General features: G+C 37.4%; 1 protein-coding gene across 1 annotated transcript in view; it reads right to left on the reverse strand.

The window, feature by feature from the left end:
* The window catches only part of Isha (Insulator su(Hw) mRNA adaptor), a 407,431-nt gene that overhangs the window by 224,421 nt on the left and 157,578 nt on the right, over positions 1 to 25,432 (reverse strand). The window contains exons 8-10 of the mRNA XM_090379842.1: positions 19,527 to 19,704; positions 6,741 to 7,225; positions 1,919 to 2,136 (exon numbers count right to left, since the gene is read on the reverse strand). Coding sequence (XP_090235968.1) covers positions 1,919 to 2,136; positions 6,741 to 7,225; positions 19,527 to 19,704 — 881 coding nt within the window. The remainder of the gene's footprint in view (positions 1 to 1,918; positions 2,137 to 6,740; positions 7,226 to 19,526; positions 19,705 to 25,432) is intronic.

Consider the following 25,432-nt stretch of genomic DNA (forward strand, 5'->3'; position numbering starts at 1 on the left):
CTTCTATTAGATAATGCTCCTGGACATCCTACACATCTAGATGATTTCAATTCGAAAGGGAGAGTCATATTTCTACAGCCAAACACAACTTCACTTATTCGGCCTATGGATCAGGGTGTCATTTCAAATTTAAAAGCATACTATTTATGCACAACATTTGCTCAGGCATTGTCTGCAGTAGACAATGAGAAAAATTGTGTTAAGAGACTTTTGGAAATCTTACAATATTTACCAGGCCATCTTAAACATTAGTTGTTTAAATGGTGCGTGGAAGAAACATGTTCACAGCACGTAGAAGGCTTCGAAGGATTTGAAAAAGATGAATCATATGAAGAGGTTACAGATAAGATTGCAAAGGTTGCACAGCTACTTCAGTTGGAGGAGTTAATAGAGGAAGAAGAGAAGGAATTATCTAACGAAGAAGTTATTGACTTGCAGGCAGTGATAATGAAAGCATAAAATGCTGAAGAAGCTCAAGAGGATCCGAGACACTTCATCACCAGAGACATGGCAATGGCATTTCGTGAAATTGCATCGGCAATGGCGAGGTTTGAGATGGATTCTGACAGTGAATGATTCTTAAAAATTAACAGAGGGGTGAATGATATGCTTGCTTGCTACAAAGAAATCTACGATGGGGAAAAAAAAAAGCCACTGTCCAGTCCATTAATATGTTCTTTCGTAAGGTTGAGGGGCTGACCACTTCTAAATCTCCACAACCCTCAACCTCCGCAGCGGTGTACTTATCAGCTGAAGACATTGATTCTGGCAACAATGCTTGAGAGATAAAACTTACTGACAGACATTATGCCTGCCTCCTCTCTTTTTTTCTAATTTTATAATTTTGATATAAATAATTCTATATAAAAAATACAATAAATAATTCTATTCACCCGTTCATTGAACATTTCTTTTTTGATTCAATTGATTCAATCAATTCAGTGAGAACAGTTGTGAGTGCTGCACAAGCATGGAGGAAATTCCAACTTACGCAGCGTTCTGTGGAATGTAACCCTTGCGTAATTCGGGGAGTTCCTATAATACCTTTTATTTATTTATTTTTAACTCCTCACCTGATGAAAATCTAAACACATGAACCTTAGTTCTCCTATAATAACTTCCTGCACACACAACACTTATTTGGCATATCCACTTAGAAATAATGACCATATTGGGGGGGGGGGACACAAAGACACAATGGTATGCTATGTGTGTGACTATGTTACGAACAAAGCTGCACATCTGATGCCTCCACTTGATGGTGTCAATACATATGTTGTGGAGGAAGTGTTAGGGCTTTCCTTTATCGAGTTAGCACTGGCTATGCCCACTGTCAATAACAGCCATATTTTAATATGAGCAATTTTATCACCTTGAAATCATATTAACCTCTTTATCTTTTTACACAAACACATCACCACTATTGATCTCAGAAACCAAACCTTTTCCCCTTATGTGTGGTGGTGTTTCCTTCCACAACTGTTGACTCATTGCAAAATGGGAGAAATAAAGCTATCCATAGATCCAACTCTGCCCATCTAACTTAAAAACTTTATCTGCTATCACACAAATATTCAATTTCTGATAATTTCCTTTCCTGCTATCACCTATATCAATTAACTTTCCCCTTCATTCTATGAAACAACATTCTTCAACATTTTCCATAGAAAATCTTTCCCCTACTTTAAACTCCTCCACATTTACCATAAAATCTCTGTGTGTGTGTGTGTGTGTGTGTGTGTGTGTGTGTGTGTGTGTGTGTGTGTGTGTGTGTGTGTGTGTGTGTGTGTGTGTGTGTGTGTCTTTCCATTCAAATTACTGTCTACTTTATTTATAGTGAACTAATTAAAGGTGAATTTCATGGTGTGAAGTCAACCATATTTACTACAAAATAAAAAGTAACAACAGTGCAACTTACCAGCAAGGTGCCCACGCTTTATTGGAGGTAATCCTTTTCTTCTTCTCTCTCGTTCTCGCTCTCGTTCCCTTTCCCTCTCCCTTTCACGCTCTCTCTCCCTTTCTCTCTCACGAGATCTGGATCTGTCTCGCCTGCGAGAATGTGACCTCGATCCTGAATGTGAACGGGATCTTCGCCTTTTTGGAGATCGAGAACGGCTTCGGTGATGTCGTGTTGATCTATATGAATAAATAAATTAAGATGGATCATATTTTCTATGCATTTAGTTATGCATAACAATGAATGAAATTAGTTTCAGCAGTATTTTGAAAAGCAAAAACAGGTAGAAGTAGAAATATGCATCAGCTTAAGTCTTTTGTTGTTGTTGTTATTTGGTTTTTAGGAGCATTAGCAACTAATGCCAAATTGGTCCGGGGATATGCAGTGGTCATTCCCTGACCTTTCCGCATCCTCCGTATTTGATGGTCACAGGCTCGAACCCAGGTCTAATAAAGAAGCTTATGCTATGCACTGCTGCTCCTGCCCACCTGGCACCCTTAAGTCTTAATGAGGGTTAGATTGTCCAAGACAACATTCCACTATTAATATTCCATGAGCTTTGTCCAAGTGCCAAAGTATTCTACGAAAAGTTCAAAAATTAGCACTTATTTTGAAAACAAAAATAAAACAAAAAAGGAAAATATACTTGATGTATCTTATACCAAAAACAAATTCTTGTGATGTAATTAATTTGTATTACTTTGATTTCACAAAAAATTATATTTATTGATTATACTGATTTCACAAAAAAAATCAATTTTTTTTTTTTTTTTTTTTTTTTAAATTTGGTTCAAGAAACTTATTCTGTGAATAGTGTTATTGGTTGACAAACTGATTCTCCAAATACAATTATACTCAAGTTAAAGTTAATCATACGTTTTTTTTTTTTTTTTTTTGAAACATAGGGAAGGGAAAAAAAAAAAAAAAATTGGAAACGTATTTTTGGAATGCACTTTGGTCTTAAGAATTCACGATAGCCAGCTGACTGAAAAACTAAGTCCACTATACCATATTTATTCATAAATTTATACAGCTTCTGCTATGAGCATATTAAATATTTGAAGTTATAACTCCACTGGATTGTACCAGCATGCAAATCACCCTGACAATGTGTAAATCTGCACTAACAGTGTCCACTCCATGTATAAGGCTGCTTACATTACAGTTTTACCGTGCCAACCTGTTTTGATATTCATGATGTACCATCTCTGTACTTCCCTGTTATCGTTTTGGTCTTTTGAAATTATGATTGACAACAAAAGCAGCCTTTACTCATTTATTGACAGTCAACAATGTGACTCAATCAAAAATGTGAGTTTGGAGTTAAATGTGTAATGTATTTTTTTTTAAATAAATCCTTACTTATAGTAGTTTTTAATTAGCTTTCAATTCTATATTAATCTTTACTGCTTTCTAAATTACAAGGCTGATTATCCCTGAGCTGTATCATATGCATTGCACTGGAAATGAAAACCTGCAGGATAAAGTTGTCTCCCACCCCTCACTTTAATATGGTTAAATTGAACAATTACAGCAAAATATTCTCAGGTGTTTATCACTGTCTCATTTTTTAATGAAATTAAGAAAAAATTCAGAATTTTTTTTATATATTCCAATCTTAACTATTTATCATTTATTTTTATTATTTTACATAACTCTACAGTACCAACTCTAGTACGACAGTGAGATAGAGAAACAGTCAATGATGGATTCTCCATCATACATCTGGAGAGTTGGCAGCTATGTAATAGAACATTTCATTAGCCCTATCCCAGACAAATTTTTAATGGAATGGCAATGTTATTAAGTAATACAGTCTGTCCTCGTATAGCACGATAGTTGCGTTCCTAGAAACCCTCGTGCAATGCGAAATCGTGCAATATAAACAACAGGCCCTATGGAAAAAGTAGGGTTAGGTGCCGACCACCCAAGATTGAACACACATTTGGAACCAAAACATTACCAAACAATAAATAATCGGGTAATTTTAATCGTTATAAAATACGTTAAGTATTTTATAACGATTAAAATACGTAATAAAAATATTATAATAATAAAGTATTTTTAGTATTTTTTAATACTAAAAAAGTATTTTTTATGAATAAAATACGTATTTTATTCGTAAAAAATTTATTATATTAAATAAAATAGTCGTAATAAAATACTTACGTATTTTATAATACGTAAGTCATAATAAAATATTGCTAATGCTTTTGCTTCTATCGTAAGCAAACTTGCTTTTTGTTTGATTTTCTATCCAAACAGATGACAGCCGTTCCATCTCTTCCAATTCTTGTGTCTTAATCTAATGGATTTTAATTACACTGAGTTGTTCCTGCTATGAAAGTTGTTTTTATTTTCTCTGCATTCTTTGTAATTCTCGGCGTTGCCTGATTTAAGTCTACAGCACGTGCAATATCACATGGCCTTTCATTTCGCTCAAAGCGTTTCACAATTTCATATTTTTTCTCTATCGACAGAGGCGGACAGAAGCCTTACGGGAGAAACCACGGTGGGCCGGAGGCCGGTGTGATTTTGGCCATAAACTGTAGTATGAGGCCACTATAAATTTTCCCGGTTAAGAATTTTTGATCCAGTCCGCCTCTGTTTATCGATATTGCTTTTTTTGTTCCTCTGAATCTGCAGTGTCTTAGCCAGAACGCTTCCTTTTCACACCTTTTAAGTATTTTACTCATTTTTAGGGAATAAAGCACAATTACAAAACGAGGAGGCACGCTTGATACACATAAACAAAGCTGCTCGCGTATAGCAACTGAATAAACAACACCGTAAAGGCAGAGATACACTATAAACACCTCACATTTTACTAAAGCACATTTCTGGGGGTTACTACCATAAAACAATAAAAACAATTTCCAGTTGCGTTTCTGCTAGTGGAATCTGTTATAAACTGGTAGTAAACTCCATCTAATTGCATTTGCTATTATATCGATAACTGGAATTGTGTTGGTTTTTACGTTATTATGGTGAAATGCGTTTCCCCTTCACTGATATAAAACACATAATACATTTTCAGAATCTTCTTCATTCCTATCGTGTTGCATTCAGTTGGGGTGATTCCGCGTTCGACTGCCATTTCTTGTAAACACAAAGGCGAATCGTGTATAAGCGAATTCGGTTCGTGTTATATAAGATAACGTTCCCCTATTTATAAATCGTGTATGATCGAATTCGTGTAATGTAAACACGTGTTATACGAGGACCGACTGTACACCATTCTAGCAGTGAGCACTCACTGCTAGAATACAAAAATCAGTCCAATGTCTGGTGCTGAGACAACAGTCCAAATTATTTTAATTACAGGAATGTATTTAATTCATGAAATATGTTTATTAACATTAATTACAAACATATAACAAATATAATAATAATTAAATATTAACAATTTCTAAATAAAAAATATTAATTTTCTGTTTATACTCCTGGATGACCATACGGTCAGAGTACACAAGAGAAAGAATACAAGAAACAGCACTGTATTTAGTAGTTACATGAATTTTTTTTTTTTTTTTTTTTTTTAATGTGAACCCCAAACACGAGAGGTATTAGAACCTATAGTACTTAGTACCGTGCTTGGGTTAGAGGTTGAGAAGACAAAAGATATTTGTTGACACTGGACTTGAACTTCTGTAGATTGTAACTTTCAGGAAATACGTATGAAGGAAGGTTGTTCCAGAAAACAGCAGTTGAATGAATAAATGAGGAAAATGAAAAGTTGGTTCTGTGAGTTTGAAGTTGGACAGTAAATGGATGTTGGCTGGTGGTGGCACGTGTTCGAACCGTTTTGAAAGAGAGAGCGGGAATTATAGAAGCCAATTCGGAAGAACAGTGCCCATGGAAGTATCTGTAGAAGAAGCATGCAGCAGAAACAGTACATCTATGAGACAGCGAGTGGAGAGACTCTGTTAGAGATGAATCATTAATTAACCTAACTGTCCTCTTCTGAATGGAATCAAGAAGCCTGAGAGAGGTTTTGGGGGCAGCACCCCAGATGTGGGAACAATATTCCATGGCAGGGCGGATTTGGGATTAATACAGAGTGAGCAGCTGTTTGGAAGAAAAGTAACGCCCGAGAGCAAAAGAGAAAACCAAGTTTTTTAGATGCGGTGAAAGCAATATTTGTAATGTGCTTGTGCCAAGAGAGATTCCGATTTCTAGAGAAAATGATATCTCTTTTGAGGATTACCCTGACTTCTAATCTCTTCTGAGAAACAGTTGGTAGCAGATTCTCGAGAAATTGAAGCTGATTGAGCAGGACAAGGTTTCTCAAAATGGAATGTGGAATGCAATGTGCTATCATCGGCAAAACTATGGATAGGATTTCCAGTCAATGGAAGAAGAGGAAAAGAGTGGGGGAAAGAACTGAACATTGGGGGGGACACGGCATTAGTAGAGAAGTTAGAAGACAGAGAGCCATCTACCATCACCCTCAGTGAGCGATCACAAAGAAAACTGGATAATCAATTACAAAAAACAGTTGGCAAACCATAAGATGGAAGCTTGTTTAGAAGACCTTTATGCCAAACACGATTGAAAGCCTTTGAGATGTCAAGAGCAACTACTTGTGTTTCCCTGAACCTTTCCATTGAATTAGTCCATAAATGGGTAACATAAGCAAGAATATACTTGAACCACAGTCACCCAAAGCATGTGCACCTGTGCACCCTTGTGCCTAGCCACTTGGCTACAGTGGCCTTATCTTGTGAAACATATACAAGTCTTTTCCAATTCACAAAAGAATAGCTATTCAGAATCAACTTACCTTGTTCTAGACCGTGATCCAGATCTAGAGCGTGAGCGTTCTCGCCTTTCACACTCAACTTCTTCTTCTCTCACTGGTGTACTTGCTGATATTTGAGGTCTTTCATCAAGATCTTGAGGCGGTAATGGAACTTCCAAAGGGAGTCCATATACCACTACTCTGTCATCCTCATCTTCTCGACTAGGTGGATGGATTAAAGGTGGTAGAGGTGGATGCTCTTCCTCCTGCAGTAAAGGGATCTGATATCCTGCTTGTTCAAGATGAACAACAGGTTCTTCACTAACTGGTGGGGGTTGCTGGGGAGGAAATGGAATGGAGTTATTGTCAAATGGAACTGGAACAGGAACAGGTACTGGCACTGGAACAGAAACTGGAACAGGAACTGGAACTGGAACTGTGGCAGGTACTGGAACTGAAACTGGGACTGGCGCTGGTGTCGGAACTGGCACTTGATTGTGGAGATGCTGCTCAGAAAACACAGGAGGCTGAAATTTATAATATTCATAATTACTTAATTTAGTTTCTACATTTAACACCTAAGAAATTTAAGTTACTGAAAATATTACATCACTTTAAAAATTTGGAATTTATAACTATACATCTCAATAATAGTTACTGTTGGATATTTTAAATTTCACATGTAGGTTATGGAGAATATGCTTGATGTTGTCATTACAGGTCTTCACCACAAAGCAACATTTAATAGATAATTACCTTTACTCACTGTATAATTCCTGCCAGTCAAGATATATTTAAAGCAGGCTACTCACTATCATATAAAAGGATTATATTGTCAACAGGTGACAAACATATATCACCCGGGATTAACTGCCACTCAACAGGAATCACCAGTTTATTTGTTATGCACATGGGAAAGTTGGATATTTTTCTACACACTGCAAAATGGCTAAGCCTACTAACAACAGGTGATCAGAAGTGGTTTACAAACCAAGTCCTGAAGGCATCCATCCATCCAGCAGAGACCTATCCTCCCAACTCCTGAAGTGATGAGAATGGCATTCACCTGAATAGCTGAAATCTTTGAAGTATACTGCTGATACTACAAATTTTCCCGCTGTAGTCTTCAGTAATCGAAGAAGATAAGTATTTCCTGACTGCAGGTGACAAACCTTGCCTAGAATATCTTGATACCAGAGTTTGGAAATCATCCATATCTATACCACTGTTGAGAACATTAAAAACAAATATTTAATATTAAGGAGAGTTTATTTACTCTAGTCAAAATTCTTGTTCTTTTAAATATTGGCTATTCAAGTCAAAGTGTGCCAGTTCCAGTGTTAATCTAAAAAAATTATGTTCACAGGAAATTCGCATATATTGTGTGAGCTGGAAAACTCAGAATTCAAAGCCAGACATCTCTCCAAATGAGTGTAACGTGAAGAAATCATTACACCATCATGGAATGCACCTAAATCAGACCATTGTTTGGGTAAGAGATCAATTAATAGACAGCATTCAACTTTCTATAATTTACTCGAATCTGAAAGAGATCCCTATATTAAAGTTGACATACTGGACTGTTTCATATGGGTGGAACAGTCTATACTGCAAGTTTGGTTTAGATTAAGAGTAAACCTTTATAACCACATGTACCTTTCCAGGAATTGTTAAAAGCAACATTAAATGGGGTTCTTTCAGAAATCAGATAAAGAAGTTAGAAAATTTTTTGAATAAGTTTTATCAAGAGATCTCTGAGGTGGTTTGTTATTTGTTATTTGGATTTTAGGAGCATTAGCAACTAAGGCCATATTGCTCCTGGATATGCGGTGGTTATTCCCCGAACCTTTCCACATCCTCCGTATTTGGTGGTCACTGGCTCGAACCCTGGTCTAATCAAGAAGCATGCGCTACGCACTGCTGCCCCTGCCCACCTGGCTACGGATGCACCTCTCTGAGGTGGATGGGGACAATTGAAGGTCTGAAGAAAAGCATTGGTAGCTAACCTGTAGACACCTGTTCCTGTTTACTAGTACAATACAACCTTGAAATGAAAAGCCTTCACAAATTATTGCAAGAATAAAGTGGCCGAAATTACTGATCTTTCAACATCAACTTAGACGAGCCCTTTTATAGTGGTTGAGAAGGCAGATGAAGATTTTTTCTTTGTAATTCATTTGAGAGAAATGAATAAGGTTATGCTATCTGTTAACTTTCCTCTTAATAATTGTGGGAATTCTCTACATTATAAGTTGCTGTAAGATACTGAATAAGAAACTGATACACGATCAAAGTACACAAAGGTCTATGGGCCATGTGCACAAAACTTCTAGCAACTACTAAGTTTGCAAATAACTGATGTCACTTAACAGTCGTGTCATATACATAAAATCTAATCAGTTGCATGTAGTGCTGTGCCAGGTTAGTCTATTAACTTTGCAGATGCAATAGTGCAGACACATTTTTTGACTGGGATGCACTGCCTATCATCAGCATGGCAGTGCAGAAAATGAAATTCTCAGTTCAATTATTGCAGATCACTCAGAAGAATAAATGTATTGTCTTATTTGAAATCTATTGACACCAAGGGAGCTCATAACTTCATTAACTTCTATTCATAACTGATTTATTGCAGCAAATATACCAGCACAACAATTAACAATGGCAGTACATTTCTTATGGCAGCGCATGGGTTTGATGTTGCAATGTGTGTACTTACATCCACAAGCTACCTCAGGACCATCCAAGCCTACCTTGTATGTTTCTTAAACCTCAGAATGTAATCACTGCATACATCCTTCAGATATTTTGCAGACAAAGAATGTTCCGGGAGGGGGGGGGGGTCAGGCAGCTACTGAGGACATCCTTCAAAAATAGTGAATAACGAAATGCAATCCAGCCATTGCATGAAATCATTCAACATAGAATGGAAAGGAAATTTTCTTATTAAGTCTTATTTCAATTAACTGTACCTTATCTCTGGAAATGTGGAGGTGGATGTTTGTGATTCATTCAGGTTATTCTGAATTTGTTAACTCAACAGCAGATAACTTAATCTCTCAAATCAAATTTAAATTTGTTGCAAAAGTAGAACTCAAATGGCATTTACATTTTTAGAGGTGTTAACTGCAATTCATTTTTCTCAAAGTGTTGCAGAGGGTGGACATCAAATTAATCAATGTCAGGTAAACAATTCAGAGAATGGCAACCACAAAATATATAAAATTATAAGATAAAGCACTCGATACTACACACTAAGGTCAGAGTTTCTGAACAGCAAGTTTTCCATTATCAAGGCAAGTGATTGAACATTCTGGAATAAATGCATAAGGTAAAATAAGCAGTTCTCACTTTCTTTCCTTCAGCATTATGTACATGTATAAAATTATACATATACATCTCCTTTACTATACGGAAACATTGGAAACCATATAGAAACATGGGCTGTGTTAAGGTAACTAAGAGTAAGAAGACATGCATATACACTAATGCTAGGGCAGTGGTGTGCAAACTATGGGGCACGACCCCCAGAGGAGTTGTGGGATAAATTAAAGGGGTCATGGAAATTTTTAAATAAAATTAGTTTTTGTGTACATGAAAGCCAAAATGCCTGTTGTTGAAATTACTTTTTAAATACTATAGGTGTAGAGACCTTTGCAACTCGAACGAAGTCTAAGATATGAATGAACCGTGTTGCCACTCTTTATTTTTTAGGGTAGTTTCACGTGTGATGCAGGTAGTTTTCTTACTTATTGTCCTTGTGGATAATACGGCTTAATTTGCTCACTGGCTATGGACACAGAAACCAGTTGACTAGTGTTACTTCTCAGTACTACTCAATTGCTGAACTGTAATCCCTCTAGCTCGTGCTTCCTACACAGAAATTGTGTTAAGGCCAGAGGTGTGAGTATGATGTGGCAGTAAATAGCAAGTCTGCTGCATGCATGCTTTATTCTGCTTCGTAATTCGGTGCTTTCACATCAACTTGGATGTGTTTTCATTCTTCTGCTACATTTTATATTATGGCTGTGTTTTTAAGAAGAAAAAAAATATATACATTTTATATATTTTACCATGTCAGATGAACTACAGAGACACGTCGCAGAGAAAAAAAAAACTGCATGGGATGCATATAAATTATCAGGTGATGCAGAAGCCTATGGTAGATATAAAATGTTTATATTAACAGTAGAAGACGTTGAATTACATTGGGCCACTTGATATCTATGGGTTAAGTTGATGATCCTGCTCGGGTTACGGACAAACTGAATAGTATTTTGCATTTACATTCACAAATGAGGAATTCTCTAGGGAAGAGCATGCCAGAAGTTTATCAAACTCTAATGGAGAGCTAAAAGACTGTGATAACTGAAAGGGGAGTGGAGGAAAAATTGATTGCTGAGGATTGGTATAAAAGAGGCACCTGGGGTGGGTGGAATCTATCCAATTATATTAAGGGAGGCAGCAAAGAAGTTAAGCAAACCCTTAGCCATAATTATGAGAGCATCCTTGGATTCAGGGATGGTCCCTATGGACCGGAGAAGTTCGAATATATCCTCGATTCGTAAAGGGAGATCAAAAGGCGACATGAGTACAGTTAGCTTAATGTCTGATCCAGGGAAAATAATAGAATCACTGGTTAAAGAAGTAATGCAGGACCATTTGGACAAGCATGCAATTATACTACAATCACAGCATGGATTTGTCAAGGGGCAGTCTTGTCTAACCAATCTGATAGGTTACTATGATACAGTGACCAAGGAACTGGATGCAATAAATAATCTTGACATATACTTGGATTTCAGGAAGGCTATTGATACTGCTGCAGAGAAAAGACTGCTGTACAAACTGGAGCAATGTGGCATTAAGGGCAAGTTACAGCTATGAATAATGGGATGGTTGAGTGGAAGAAGGTAGAGTGTGGTTATCAATGGGCACTGCTCTCCGTGGACTAATGTTATTAGTGGATTTTCTCAGGGTTCAGTGCTGGGTCCGTTGTTGTTTTCAATATTTATCAATGATATTGATGAAGGTACATAAGGCTTATTAATGTCTAAGTTTGCAGATGATACAAAGGTTGGCAGGGTGGTTAATGACAGCTATCAGGGTGAGCTAATGCAAGAAGATCTAGAAAAATTGAGTCAATGGGCTGAGAAACAGCAGTTGAAGTTTAACATTGACAAATGCAAGGTACTGCACATCGGTAGCAGTAATCCCAGAGTAACTTATCAACTGTATGGTACTACACTCAGAGTAGTGGAGAATGAAAAAGCTGTGGATTAATTGTTGCAGTCAGACATGAAATTTTCTGAGCAGTGTAAACATACTGCCAGGACAGCTCACGGGGTTTTGTCGATGATATACAGAAACTTGACTAGCAGGGATAAGGAGGTGATTATCCTTTACATAAGGCCATGGTCAGGCTGCATCTTGAGTACTGTATACAGGTCTGGGGCCTCACTTTAGGAAGTGATGTAGATCTGCTAGAATGGGTGCATAGATGGACAACCAGATTGCTGACGGGAACAAAAGGATGCACTTACCTAGAAAGGCCTCAGTTCTGCAAACTGCAGCATCTCGAGACCAGGCACCTGTGGGGAGATCTTGAAGTGTTTAAAGCCTTGAATACGCTGAATGTTAATGATATTCTTCCACCTGCTGAGACTACACATATGAGAGGGGGCGGAATTCAAGTTGAGGAAGGATGGTTGCAGGATTGATGTGTGGACATTTGCATTCAGCCAGTGGGTGGCTGATTGTTGGAACAGGCTTCCATCTGTTGTTGTGGAAGTGGATGAATTGAATAAATTTGCAGGAGAACTAGACAAATTCTTGATGGCACAGATGGATAAAGGTTTTTTTTTTTTTTTTTTTGCTGATGCTATTTAAGCTTGCTTTTTTGCATTATTTGTTATTACTGCTACTACTGAAATATACTGGTATTAAGGATCTTTGAATGAAGTCCACACTTTGTAAACCAGAATTAACACTAGAACAGCTTTTGGTGGTCATTTGTGTTTGAATTATATTGAAGAAGTGTAACAGTCATTACTTCTAGGTTAACAGAATGTAAGCAGCACTAATAAACTTTCCAATTATATCTGTTTCTTTATATTAAGCAGTTATGCATACAGATGTGTTGTCTTAATTGTATATCTAGTCTTAGTGGCTCACCTCTATACAGCACCAAAGTTTTCCAAACATTTGACTTAATTTCTGGATATTACTAGATACTTCACAGCCTCCAAGATAGTAAATATTCTGCATTTTTGTTGTTGGTTTATACCTACTAGTCAGTCCCTAATACAACATCAGGCAAACATGAATTGTTGAGAACAATTAGTTCTGAACCCAAACAAGGACCTCTACAAAAGAGAGCATTATTCATCAGCTCAATCTGAAACATGTGTTGTTGCTGTCCACCCTTCCACATTCCAAATGAGGTGCAGGAAGCAAATATGAAATAAAAAATAGGTAGGGGTGGGGGGGTAGAAGTGTTACTAAAATAGTATGTACAAAGGTGTCAAAGCACACAATGATAAAATGGAAAGCATCAATAAGCTGCTATGTTAAAATCCTTTTATACAATTGAGAGGAAAATCAATTACTGATTACAAATGTTCAGTTCATACTTTAGCATTACCACATAGGTTAGATGAGTTAACAAATAATCATTTTTGACCATACTTAGAAGTCACATGGTCTCGAACTGCAGTAAACTGAAATGTACATGGTGTTACATTCCCATGCTGACCATTCTAGTTCATTAGGCCTATTATGTTTGTGTATTCAGACTGTGGTGGTTTCAAATGAAACTACACTGTATACCTGAAATGCCCACCATTCATCAAATGCCAGCACAATGACAACCACTCATAGATGCAACTTATTCCAGCAACTTACAACTTTCTGGCTAAAAACAAATGTCTACAATTCAATCTAAATCTCTTCCCTATAATTTGAATCTACAATCATTTATAATCACTGTGCTAAAATCATTTATAACAGCAAAAACTTCACTCTCGTTATAAACTTCAATTAGATCTCAAAGGTGCCTAGTCACTGGTGCCTCCGTAGCCAGGTGGGCAGGAGCAGCAGTGCATAACACACTGCTTCTTGATTAGACTGGGGTTCGAGCCCGTGACCACCAAATATGGAGGATGCGGAAAGGTCAGGAAATGACCACCACATATCCCCGGGGCAATATGGCCTTGGTTGCTAATGCTCCTTAAAAAAATAAATAAATAAATAACCAAAATAACCAAACCTAGTCACCAAGACCTTTTCAAGAAGCTCAATGTTTTTTTTTTTTTAGGTATGGTACTTACCTAAACCGAGTATACTGCAGTCTTACAATTGCCTTATACAGGGGAATAATAACCTCCCTAATTCTACAAGTCTGATTCTAATTCTAATTCAGAGTATTCCACAGGTCTCATAAATCATCAACAGGACAGCTTGAGCCTTATTTGCTGCCTGTATACTCTGCTCAAAGATCTTCATGTCCAACTGTATTAACTACCAAATCCCTCTCTTCTTCTAATGGTTATAACTCAATCCCCACCAAGTGTAATTTTGACCATATTTAGAAGTCACATGGTCTCGAACCATGGTAAACTGAAATGCAAGTGGTGTTACATTCCCTTGCATTCTGCTGCTTTAAAATACAGCTGCTACTTTTCTGTCCATCCCTGAATTCTAAAATCGTCTTGACATCACACCTTGTATCCCTTCATCAATATCAATTAAGGAAATCAAAAACAACAGTGGCCTTATTACCAATCCTTGGGGAACCCCATTTTTGACATAGTTCAATGTGAAGAGTAACCATTAAGCACAACCCTCTTAATCTGCAGCCACTCTTGCGATCCATCTAAGAGGTTTTCCTGTGATTCCAATATGTTCCAGTTTATACAGTAACCTGATATGGGACTGAGTCAGCTTTGCTGCAATTCAAGTAAACAATGTCAAAATTATTTTCTACATCCAACTCATGAGTGGCGCCAAACCAGATAAAAACATTTGTTAAACATGATTTCCGCTTTACAAAACTATGCTATGTTTCCTTGAAAATTCTATTTCTAACTAAAAAATTCACTGCCTCCATGATTTTCCCAATCAATGAAGTAGGGCTGACCAGTTAGCAGTTACCCACTTTGCCCTTAGAACCATCTTTATGTATTGGCAATACATTCATTGGCACTTCTCCATTCCAAAGGAATCTTTCTCATGCCCAATGCACTTTCTTGCTGCCTCCTTGAAAATTAAATTACCGAGTACATGCAATCATTACTTGCCTTTAGGCTTGAAAGTTTTTATAACAAATAATCTGTAAATTTTATTATCACTAATTGCATGCTTCCCAGTGCTAAGTCACATAGCATCTGCTCACCATGATGGGTCATTTGTCATATTGACGCGAAGTACTTGTTCAATTCATCTGCAAAATCAGCTTGGTTATTTTGCTGCACCCATTAGGCAAGGGTCCAAGCTGATTTTTATTTCCATGTACACACATATGAAAAATTGTTCCTGTTTGCTGCTCTACTGGCAAGTGAATTCTTATAATCAGCATTTGCCAGGCCAACCATTTTTGGTGGTACTATTACAGTTCAATTTGTAGCTGTCATAGACTTCAGTATTTTCATCTCTCCATCATTTTTCCCAAGCCATCTTTTTTTCTCAATTAAACTGGACAGTTCTGTATTCATCAATCTCAGCATCCTCCTCATGATATGATATATTTTCTTAATGTATATACATTCATGGCTCTGACTACTGCTTTAAAGGCAATCTATAATGCTATTGTATTTCTTCTCAGTGTGCTATCAATCTATACAGTTGATAGAGACAAGAAAACACCTTCAGCCGTCATGACCTCCTTTCTTGAACAACTGCTTGTGCTCTCTCTCTCTCTCTCTCTCTCTCTCTCTCTCTCTCTCTCTCTCTCTCTCTCTCACCCAACTTAGAACTCCATGATCACTCCCTGCTAACGGTACTCCCATACCTTGAAAGTATGATGTCATCCAGTTTGTGAGTGATGATCAGGTCTAAAATATTCTTGGCCTTGATACTTTTTTCTAACGTGCTAACACAATAATAATATAGCTAATTTAAAAATGATGAGTTTTCCTCATATTTGTTCCAATCAACAAGAGGAACATTGAAATCACTGGTAATAAGAGATTCAATCTTGCTCATACATTTCATCTGAAGGTACAGGCTTTTGTCATAATCTTCTCGTCTGTAGCTTACTCTCACTATAACTTTGCTTCCAATTAACTCACACCACACAGATTCTATACTAGCATATTTATCTTCTTAATTTGCAAAAGCTTGTCATGCTCAGGCTGCTTTTGATAAGAAATATAACCCCTTCTAACTTTCCTAGTCTTCGGAAATACATTGCACATATCCCAATTAAACTCTTTATCCCCTATTTCTGGATAACACAGTGTTAACATAAGTCTTATTATGCCAACAGTAGTTGTCCTAACTAGGAGTTAAAATTCACTCATTTTAATGACAACACTCGCGACATTACTGTAGTCACAGCCAAGATTAAGTGTCCTTGTATAATTTACTACTCTGACATACACCTTGAAGCTAACTTTCCATCTATTTGAAACATTGCTACCCTTAGAACATCTTGCCAATATCAGTTGATGCAGCAACAAACTAGAAAAACTTGAGATGTGTGTGCAGGCAGTACTTTGACTAAAATCAAAAATTTACGTCTACATTATCCCTGTCTCTCCTAATATACAGTTTCCACAAACCCTTAAGACCTCCTCAATGATAATGGCAAATGTGCATTCCAATCTACAAAATAGGTTCCTTCTACCTAAAAGTGCAGTCCAAAGCTTTCAGCATAGAGTCCTCTTGACATGTCTGGGCAAAATTACAGACAAATACACGTTCTGACCTAAGACACGGCATGTTTTTAACATGGTCCCTTTTTTGGTAATTGTAAACAGGAGGAAAGCAGGAATTTCTTTTAAAATCCAGACTTTGAACTTGATATTGGGAACATATGTATTTTAAGTGAGATACAGCCATAGAACTGTTTATCAATACAGTATGATTATCTAAAATGTTTCTCTATGAACTAGCTGGTTTTGTTTGTTTGTTATTTGGTTTTTAGGAGCATTAGCAACTAAGGCCATATTGCTCTAGGGAGATGCAGTGGTCATTCCATGACCTTTCAGCATCCTCCGTATTTGGTGGTCACGGGCTCGAACCCTGGTCTAATTAAGAAGCGTGTGCTACACATTGCTGCTCCTGCCCACGGAGGTGCCTGAACTATCTGGTAGACATCAACTTATTATGATAAGCTCTAGGAAGATATACTCAATAGTTTGTCCTCTCCAGAAATGCTGAGTCAATGTTTTGTTTATAAGAATGGGCCTGATGTCTATACTAAGCTGCCAAGAGAATTTCCAATGTTCAGTCTGAAAAAAAAAAAGACTAGGGGTTTTTTTTTTTTTTTTTTGGCTTTTTTTTTTTAAAAAAAAGGAAAAGTCACCACAATATAATATAACTTGGAATCACTTTGATTATTGCTATCTGTAACAAATGAAAATGGTACATTTTACAAAGCAATCACTATTTCTTTCCCCCTCTTTGCAATTTGTCATACAATATCTGCTGGCTTCGTTCTTCCAAATATGAAAAAATCCAGTTATTTTACTTTTTCACTATTAGGAAACATACACTCAGTGATCACCAAATTACGAACACTCCATCCATAATGAATTATGCCGCACAACTTGCAGTATAAAAAGCCAAAGAGCTTCATACACTAGAGTGGTGGTAATTTGCATCTGGCTGTGCATGCAAGTCAAAGTAATAAAATAGCAGTTATGGGATGTAGTAAAGATATCATATAGTTTCAAAAGCGCATGATTGTGGGAGCTTGTGTCAGTTCCTTCCATAGCGGAAATGGCATGTCTTGTAAATTGCTGATCAGTCCAGTGATTAAGGCATACAAAGAATGGTGTCGAACATGTTAAACTACCCCCTACCAACAGAACTGTAAAGGATTGCACAAGGTGGATGTTTCTGGTAAGCAAATGACACAGTATGTTGTTTTGGTTCAATGCAGGTCACTGTGAGAGTTGACATCACAATAATACAATATGGGGAATGCAAAAACAATATCCAAAATTACAATGCACTGCACAATCAGATGTATGAGGTTCCACAGCAGATGATTCAAGAGACACTCCTCTCCTCACTGCTGATCATTGTCCATGGTGAATGCTGTGGTGTCAACAACACACTGGAGGACTGGAAATGAGTTTTCTGGTCAGATGTGTCCAAATACCTTGTGCAACATTGGACACTCATCTGCAGTGCAAACAACACAAGCCCATGGGCCTGTCATGCATGGTGCCCACTATCAATGCAGGTGGCAGTAATAAACACGGGGCATCTTTTGCTGGCAAGAACTAGGACCACTGGTGCACATGGATCGACATTGCACTGGAGAGGTCTATTGGCAGCTCTTAGGGGACCATTTGCACCTTGCCATGTTGAAATTTTCCTGACAGAAATGGTAGCTTCCAAGGTGATAAAGCACCCATGTCATCAGGCCTGAGCTGTGCATGAGTGGTTCGAGAAACACAATAAAGATATCACCCATCTTGACTCCACCAAATTCATCTGACCTCAATTCAATTGAACACCTGCGGGATGTTTTGGAACAGGAAGGAAGGCATGCGTACATGCAGCTGTTATTTATTCTGACATTGTGGAAAGCCTTGCAGCCAGCATGGCTGAAGATCCCTAAGGACACCTGTAGACATCTAGCAGAGGCAATGCCTAGATAAATAGTGGCTGTTATCCATGCAAATGGTAGCCCAATGTAATATTAGGTAGGTAGTCATAATTCAGTGATCACTTAGTTATTTCTCAACTACAGACCTATATGATCAATACAGCTCAAAGGAAGATGATATTATATGAAATACAATGTAAATGAACATTCTGTACTTATGGCACTACTTTTGTTTTGAGATGGTACATCCATTTTTTACATTTCATTCTATGCATTGCACATTGATCTTAAGCTTATGTTTGAAAATTGATTACATCTCATTTTCTGTCATTTAAAATTGAAAATGGCATCTACATACAGCATGCAAAGCAAAGTATTATCTTTTCAAGATTTTAAAATACATGGATAATCTTGCATATATATTCTTAAATATATGTCATACTTCTTTGGCATCTTACCTGAAAGACATTTTTAAATACTTCTGCAAAATGCACACACACACACACACACACACACACACACACACACACACACACACACACACACACACACACACACACACACACACACACACACCACGGTAAATGTGAATTTTACATATTTTACGCAACAGATTAGCAATACCTCACAGATAATTCATTAATGAATATAAAAATAGAAATTTTTAGAATTTTTAAAAAATTCTAAATATGACAAAGTCACAGTTTTACTATTTATTTTTGAAAAGAACAATTAGTAAACTATGTTATGACAGTGAATTATAGAAGGTGTCAAATACTAGTCAAAATGGAGTGCTGCAAATCCTGAGATTTGGCAGCTAGTATGTTTTCTAAAACAAAATTCAAATTGATATTTCTGCTAGAATTATATAAATTTCCCCAGAAAGAACAATCTAAAAAATACAGAAAATTTAACATAATAAAATGAACTATAAAAATATTGGGGGGAGGGGGATGCTAATTTTGATAACTGGAAAAAGCATAATGAAATAATCATTACAATTCTTATATAAACTTAATCAAATGCAAAAGAATTGGTTATGAAGGTACCGGTGGACTAGGCTGTGGAATAACTTCAGCCGGATATTCTTCTGGTTGGATTTCAGGCTGTGAACTTTCATCATTTACAGGCATTTCTTCTCGCATACCTTCTGTCTGTTGTATCGTTTGCTGCATTTGCTGTAACTGACGCAAAAGCTCAGGATTTGACAAAAGATTTTGTGCCATGCTAAAATGAAACAAAAAAAAAAAAAATTGGTAAATTATCAATTAATTTAATTTATAATCAGCTATAGATATATCATTCATCAGATTTTACCTTAATCAAGAAAATAAACTAAAAGAAAATAAATTTTAAAAAATAATAAATGAATAAAAAAGAAAATAAAAGATGTAATGCCGGACCATCTAAACAGGAATGCAGTTATACTGCAGTCACAGCTTGGATTTGTTATTAAGGGTTGATCTTGTCTGACTAATCTGATTGACCACTAATAAAGAAAATGGATGCAAAAATTAATTTTTATATCATATACTTGGATTTCAAGAAAGCTTTTGTTACTGTTGTACAAATTAGAGCAGTGTGGTATTAAGGGCAATTTACTACTACGGATAAAGTGTTGGTTGAGTGGAAGAAGACAGAGTGGTTATTAATGGACACTGCTCTTCATGAACCATGAAGAGAAGTTAGTATTAGTATTAATATTAGCAATGGCCACATAGTGCAAGGAAGCCTATGGCATATGCTGCACAGTCAAAAAAAATAAATAAATAAATAAAATAAAATAATAATAAGAAAATTTTAAAATATAAATAATTAATAAAAGAAAAGAAAATAGGCAACCTATGTGTTTCCCTCCTCCCATAGGTAATTATAATCAGCTAACCAATCAACTGACCTTTGAATTTCCTCAAACTGTCAGCCTCTACGACCCATGTAGGTAACTTATTTCAGTAAAACTTATTCCAATTCTTCATGGGCCCACTATTGTTTTCTATATTTATTAATGATACTGATGACGGTATATTAGGCTTAATTCTAAGTTTGCAGATGATATGAGGGCTGGCGGGAGGGGGGGGGGTTAATGACAGTAATCAAGATAGGCTACTGCAACAAGATCTAGAAAATTCAGGTAGATGGGCTGAGAAATAGCAGCTGAAATTTGACATTGACAAATGCAAGGTACTGCATATGGGTAGCAGTAATGCAAGACCAGCGTACATCTGTTTGGCACTGCACTCAAGATAGTGGAAAATGAAAGGCCATGGGAGTAACTATGCAGTTGGATATGAAGTTCTCTGAGCAGTGCAGATAGGCTACCAAGACAGCTCGGGTTTTGTCAATGATATACAGGAATTTTGCTAGCACAAATAAGAATGTAATTATCCAATTGCAAGGCAATGGTTAGGCTGCATCTTGAGGCATCATCTGCATACAGACCTGGGGGGCTCTTTTTAGGAGGATGCAGATCTGCTGGAATAGGTGCAGGGAAGGGCAAATAAGATTGGTGAGTGGGAACAAATGGTGAGCTTACTAAGAAAGGGCTTCAGTGTCTGGAGACTAGGAACCTGCAAGGTGATCTGAGTGAGGTATTTGAAGGCTCTTAATGGATTGAGAAGGCTCAATGCTGGTGGCATTTTTCCTCTTGATCAGACTACACACATGACAATACAAATTCAAATGGGATGGAGGTGATGTGGGAAGGATTTTTTTTTTTTTTTTTTTTGCATCATTGCCACTACTAATACCATAACAAGTTACTTAATGTATGCAGCATGTTACATTTCCGGTGAATTATCAATTGCAATAATACAACAATTTATTTGAAAAAAAAAAAAAAAAAGAAGAAGAAGAAAGCAATTACTTTTATGCACAAAGAGCATTTTGTTCCCATCCATCTGCCATGTTACCCATTCATTACTTCAATCAATGCACAAGAATAAATATAACACTGAATGATTCAGATATTGTATATTGATAGCCTATGTGGTATTTCTCATTTTGTCATTTGAATGAAACTCCTAGGATTGTTAGGAGTAACCATTCTAGTCGCCAGCCGAGCTCTCGCCCACATGCAACTAGTTCTCATCTCTATGTCATAAGATCTTTAACCAAATATCTGGAGGTTTAATGTAATTAATACAACACAGAGACCCCGATTGGTCAGTTCAAATAACAATGAAAACTATTGAACTCATACAATGGATAAAGGGATGGTTGAATGTGAGATGACAGAGTGGTAATCAATGGACACTGCTCTTTGTGGACAAATGTTATTAGTGAAGTTTCCCAGGGTTCAGTGCTGGGCTCATTGTTGTTTTGTATATTTATCAATGATATTGATGAAGGTATATTGAGTTTAATGTCCAAGTTTCCAGATGATACAAAGGTTGGCAGGGCTGTTAACGACAGTAAAGACAGTATTCTACTCCAACTGGATCTAGATAAGTTTGGAAAATGGGCTGAGAAGTGGCAACTGAAGTGTAACATTGACAAATGAAAAGTACTGCATGTGGGTAGCAATAACCGAAGAGAAACGTACCAACTGTGTGGTACTACACTCAGGAAAGTGGAAAGGACCTGGGGGTAATTGTGCAGTCAAATATGAAGTTTGCTGAGCAGTGCAGAAGGCTGCCAGAGCAGCCTTCTGCACTGCTCTGGCAGCCTTCATGGAGTCTTGTCAATGATATATAGGAATTTTGCTAGCAGGGACAGGGAGGGGAAGGTGATTATCCCGTTATACAAGTCAATGGCCAGGCCACACCTAGAATACTGTGTACAGTTCTGGAGGCCTCATTTTAGGAAGGATGTAGAGTTGCTACAAAGAAGGGCAACAAGATTGGTGAGGGGAACAAAGGGGTGCTCTTACCAAGAAAGGCTTCAGTTCTGTAAATTGTAGTGCCTGGAGAGTAGGCACTTGCGAGGTGATCTGATTGAGGTGTACAAGGCCTTGAATGGGTTGAGCAAGCTGAATGCTGATGGGATTCTTCCTCTTGCTCAGACTAAGATCCTGAGGGGGCACAGTTTCAAATTGAAGAAAGATAGTTGTAGAACCAATGTGCAGAAATCTGCCTTTAGCGAGTGGGTAGTTTATTGAAGGAACAGACTTCAATCTTTTTTTGTGGAAGCTAATAGCCTAAATAAATTTAAGGCTGAGCTGGACAGGCATTTGGAATGAATTGGAGGGGTGAAATGGGAGGGTTTTTTTTTTTTTTTTTTTTTTTTGGGTAATGCTGCATAAGCTTGCTTTCTTGCATTGTATGCCTCTATTAATGATAATGCTAATGTGCATAAGCAACAATGTCAGTGTCTTCAACATCATGCAAATGATGTTGAACGCACTGACTCATCGAACATCCAGTTTCCCAGGAGACCCCCGAGGGCAGCCTCTCTCTAATGACCTAATCTGGTCAATATATTGTGCTCTAAGGACAACCTGCTGCTGATGTAGGTAATCTTTCAGAAGGCAGTACAATTTACTGGGATAAGAAGACACTCTAGCGTTGCAGAGAACTCTGTCCCACCTCAAGACATTGAACACCCCAGGACATATCGACCGGGATATTCATCTGTCAGGATAAACACCTGTTGTATGGCATCCTCAGCCGAGGCACCATGCTTAAACCCATACTGTTTTCTTGAGGAAAGACCTCAGTGTTCACATTCGATCCAGGATCAATCTCTCCAAAATTCTGCTCAATATGGGCAAAAGGGCTAATCGGCCAATATTAATGTGGCTCATCCATAGGCTTCTCCGGGCTTTAAGGATGATCTTTAATACTGCCACCTTCTAGATTGCTGGGAAAGCTCCCTCCAGGTGTTATAGAGGTCCAGTAATAACTCAGGACAGGACAGATGTACCCTTTTGATTACTGCTGTCCCCAGGAAATCAATGTACTGGAGCTTTACCATCCTTGGTAAATTGCAAAGCTAGAGTTCAGTCGGAACAAAGGTAGGCTCACTCCCTTCACAATCATCAACCAGATTCTGCCTGACTATAACCAACTACCGCTCATTATCAGGCTTATTCTTTACAAAGAGATTATCTAATATAAGATTCACAGAATCTTCCCAACTAAGGGACTCGCCATACGTACGTAAAAGTGTGGACATAACTTCATTAGTGCAAATCTTATCAGTCAGTCACTAATCTGTACAAAAACAACAAGGAGTCAGCAGACCACTTGATCTGAACAAAGTTCTTCCAAGAAGCTTTCTTAACCTCAGCTGTATGTCTAGTATATGTCCGTCATCTTGTTTGGTAAAGATTCTTGTATTCCAATGAACTTGCAAGACTGATTCTGCTTCTCCTGCTGGTATTTTTTACTTGCACACCAAATTTGTTTGCAAAGGTCAGTCAACTCTGACGTCTACCATGTGACAGATCTGTCGGGGTGTCTTCTTTGATGCAAATACTGGTTACACAAACTCATGAACACATAAGTGAAGAACTCAGCTTCCTGCACAGCAGTCAAGTCAGATCACTGCTGACGTTGATCCAGAGAAGCATACACCAGACGAAGAAGACTCTCTCAATTCACATTTTTTAATGGAGAATTGAACAGTCTCCGGCCACAATCTGAATGGAACATTAGTTTTCAAATCAAGTGTTGACTTGATGGTGCCTGATGGATAGCCCATCATGTACATACCATTGTTCACCAATCTCAGCAATGAATAAGAATGCACTGACATATCAATACAATTCCCCCGATAATGAGGAGAATGTGAGCATCTGATCAGGATCATTTATGACATTCGACTCTGAGGAGGAGGATAGGAAATTCTCAAGATACTAGCTTCTATCATTAGACCCACACATCCCCCGGAGAGGTGATACTGCATTAGTATCCATGTCCACAATATCAGCATGATGTAGCATCGGCAGGACATTATTCCAGCTACTTGAAGTATTTACTAACAGCTTCTGATGGCCTACAATACAAGGACACAAAGTAGATGGATCTGAGGCCACAAATCACTTCTGCGTAAACTCCGCATTATTCACATAATGAAACGAACACAGTAACCATCAAACCTAGGTCAGTTATTAACACTGTAGCAGAAGCAGGCCCCAGAACTTCCACCACTCAATATTACTTGGAATAACCCACAATGTCTCTGCAATAACACCAGATCAGCTCTAGTCCCTTCAACAGCAAGTGCCAACTGTGAGGTAACATTCATTGCCCTCTGACTATTAATCTGCATTATGGTGTAACTTATGTCTACTCTAGATAAATAATCAGTTCTTTTAAGTATGTCCAGAGCTGTGCAAACCCCAGGCATACTTATCTTTGGCAGAATGGTCAGGAAGACCTTTCTCCTCCAATGCGGTATATACATTTTTTCATTTTATTATTTGTTGATTGGCAGACCCCAGGGTTTCACCCATTAGTCGCAGTTTAACATCTTGTGGAGATAGCAGAGTAACTATGTAACTACACAAAATTATCTATAGAACAATCTGTAGTTCTATATATAATTTCTAACAGGTTAACACTCATAAAATACAAGAAGGATCATCTTAAATAAACAACTTAACCAGCCAGATGGCCAGTAGAATGGCTAAAATATATTTAAATACATCTTCAGGTCAAACACAAGTTAGAGCAAGAACTTAAACATAGAGTATATTACTGAACTCTCAATAGCAACTTTATCACAACAATCTCGTGCAACTTCCAGAAGTGAAAGTTTGCAAATAAAAGACTAACTTATGTCTTCCAGAATGAAAGTTCATAAAAAAGCAGACATTATTGATTACACATATTTGGACACTTAATCCAGTCAGGACATAAGCTAGCCCAGTGGTTTTTAACCTTTTTTTTTTTTTTTTTTTTTTTTTTAATAACGACACACCTAAGTAATTTATTTTATTTTGCGACACCCCTACTCAATTTTCTGCCTGTTAGATCCGACTCTCTCTCTCTCTCTCTCTCTCTCTCTCTCTCTC

Source organism: Mastigoproctus giganteus, chromosome 8, assembly GCF_048544385.1.
Source record: "Mastigoproctus giganteus isolate SK-2022 chromosome 8, ASM4854438v1, whole genome shotgun sequence".
In the NCBI taxonomy this organism is placed as follows: domain Eukaryota; kingdom Metazoa; phylum Arthropoda; class Arachnida; order Uropygi; family Thelyphonidae; genus Mastigoproctus; species Mastigoproctus giganteus.